We start from the raw sequence: 1,997 nt of genomic DNA, 5'->3' as shown, positions 1-1,997 counted from the left end.
CTTTGCCATTTGGTCTTAACCTGAAAAATTAAGAGCTAAATTATAAAAACAATCTTCTATAAATTAACTTCAATGAAATAATGATATAAAAAGTGTTAATGATGAATTCATCAATTAACCAGGAACATTACCTTTAGAAGTAATTCCTACAATACAAGTAATTAAATTAATTTTAAAAAATAATTATCATCATAAGTGAATGTTTCAACTACACACTTCATACATAGTAATATCATGCTTTTCACAATACTCATGAATATTACACCTTTGAAAATATTAGTTTGACACATAATAGTCCTAACATTCACATGATATTCACACATTACATTCACTTTGGTTCAAAAAATTTCATTCCCCTTCATAAGGATGAAGGTTCAAATAAGTCTCATCTTTCAATTTGATAGTCAGCCCACATTTGAGCCGCCATGTTATCCCTAAGCGCTGCACCTCGCCTGTAATCTTCATTTACTTCTTCTCTTTCCTCATTAGTGGCTTCTGGATTATTATTTTGTAATTCTCGATCCACTTGAGAAATTAAGTGTTGGTCAGGATCTACACCCATTAAAAAGTTGTGGAGTATAATGCATGCTAGGACAATGTCAACCATAACCTCTACGTCATAATAAGGTTCTGTACCACCTGCTATAATTGCAAATCTTTTTTTCAAAACTCCAAAGGATCTTTCGATCACATTTCGTAACGATGAATGACGAAGGTTAAATAATTCATATGCATTTTCAGGTTCACGTCCAGCAAACTCCTTTAAATGGTATCTTACGCCTCGATATGGAGTTATTAGAGCATGTTTAAGCATGAATCCATCATCCCCAAGATAAAATTTGCCTAAAAAAATCATATAGAAATACTATACTTTAGATGTCACCACTTTATTTAAACATGTCAAAAAAATTTTAATAGATAAACCTCTTGGAATTTTGAGCCTATCATCCCTTGATAGTGCACTTTTAAGAACTTTAGAGTCAGATGCAGTGCCTTCCCATCCTGCTAAAGCATATGTGAATCTCATATGAAAGCTACATGCAGCAAGTACATTCTGAGTTGGCCATTCTTTTCTTCTACGAAATCTAGGTTGATCAGCTATTGGAACCTTGACTCTGACATGTGTTCCATCAATGGCTCCAATACAGTCCTACACATATTACTTAATTAAAAAGAAAAGTTGTTTTGTATACTAATTATGATTGTCTAATTCAATGTACAACTAATCATACCTTAAAATATGGATAAAATCTATTGCTTCGAAGAATCTCTGAGGGAATGGTTGTTCCGAAAAGTTGCTGAAGAAACTCTTCTTCAAGTGAGATTACAGCTCTTAGAACAGCATGAAAATTATGACTGATTGTCTCTCCAGACCGATTGAAGAAGAATGAAATGGTTATAGTTTTAACATTATGACCTATAATATATAAGAATCTAGCTACTTGCTCCTCAACTGTGACATGTATAGTATCTTTCACATGACCGGTTGCCCTTAATTTTGTACATAACTCTACAAAGGCATGTGGGCTCATTCGTAAAATATCACGGCACCTATTAGTTTCGCACAACTGTTGTAACAAAGTGGCTCGAATCTCTTCTCTCCCAATAATGTGATCTCTTATGGGTTTGTCAACTTTCTTAGCCATCACTTTAAGTAAATATAACATGTGGACAGTATAACAAAACATTGTTATTGTACAAAGTTGCTTATCCCACTCCCAATTTTCTTTAAGAACAGTTAATAAATGTCCTTGACTCTCAACGGTATATATAAGTCTCTGATTACCTATGGAAACATCTGATCCATGCTCTTGATTTTCAACCAGAATAGGATTGCATATTTGGAGTAAGGGAAAATCATCAAAAAAATGTTTTCCATGCCGTGCTTACAGTTAAAATTATGCAGTAAAACAACTTCCAATCTTCATCACCAACATCTATTACATGCTGAAACTACAAAATTAATCAAACATGTTTAAAGCAAACACTGAATGAAA

The 1,997-nt window shown here is 33.1% G+C and overlaps 1 protein-coding gene across 1 annotated transcript; it reads right to left on the bottom strand.

Moving 5' to 3' along the window:
* Nucleotides 1–385: 385 nt before the first annotated feature.
* Nucleotides 386–1,646, bottom strand: LOC112701130 (protein ALP1-like). The gene is made up of 3 exons (XM_025751926.1): nucleotides 1,233–1,646; nucleotides 925–1,150; nucleotides 386–843 (listed from the first exon to the last, which is right to left on the bottom strand). Exons 1-3 carry the CDS (start codon nucleotides 1,644–1,646, stop codon nucleotides 386–388), a joined length of 1,098 nt encoding a protein of 365 aa, XP_025607711.1.
* Between the last annotated feature and the right edge of the window lie 351 nt (nucleotides 1,647–1,997).

This window comes from Arachis hypogaea, chromosome 7, assembly GCF_003086295.3.
Source record: "Arachis hypogaea cultivar Tifrunner chromosome 7, arahy.Tifrunner.gnm2.J5K5, whole genome shotgun sequence".
NCBI lineage: Eukaryota > Viridiplantae > Streptophyta > Magnoliopsida > Fabales > Fabaceae > Arachis > Arachis hypogaea.
The sequence above is the reverse complement of the archived record's forward strand: the minus strand, read 5'-3'. Positions and strand labels throughout refer to the sequence as shown.

Excerpts from the sequence above, each read along its gene's own strand:
- LOC112701130 (XM_025751926.1), bottom strand. The coding sequence starts at position 1,646 with ATGGCTAAGAAAGTTGACAAACCCATAAGAGATCACATTATTGGGAGA. Across the intron at positions 1,151-1,232 it reads GATTTTATCCATATTTTAAG|GACTGTATTGGAGCCATTGA; the intron begins GTATGATTAGTT and ends TAATATGTGTAG. Across the intron at positions 844-924 it reads TAGGCTCAAAATTCCAAGAG|GCAAATTTTATCTTGGGGAT; the intron begins GTTTATCTATTA and ends TGATTTTTTTAG.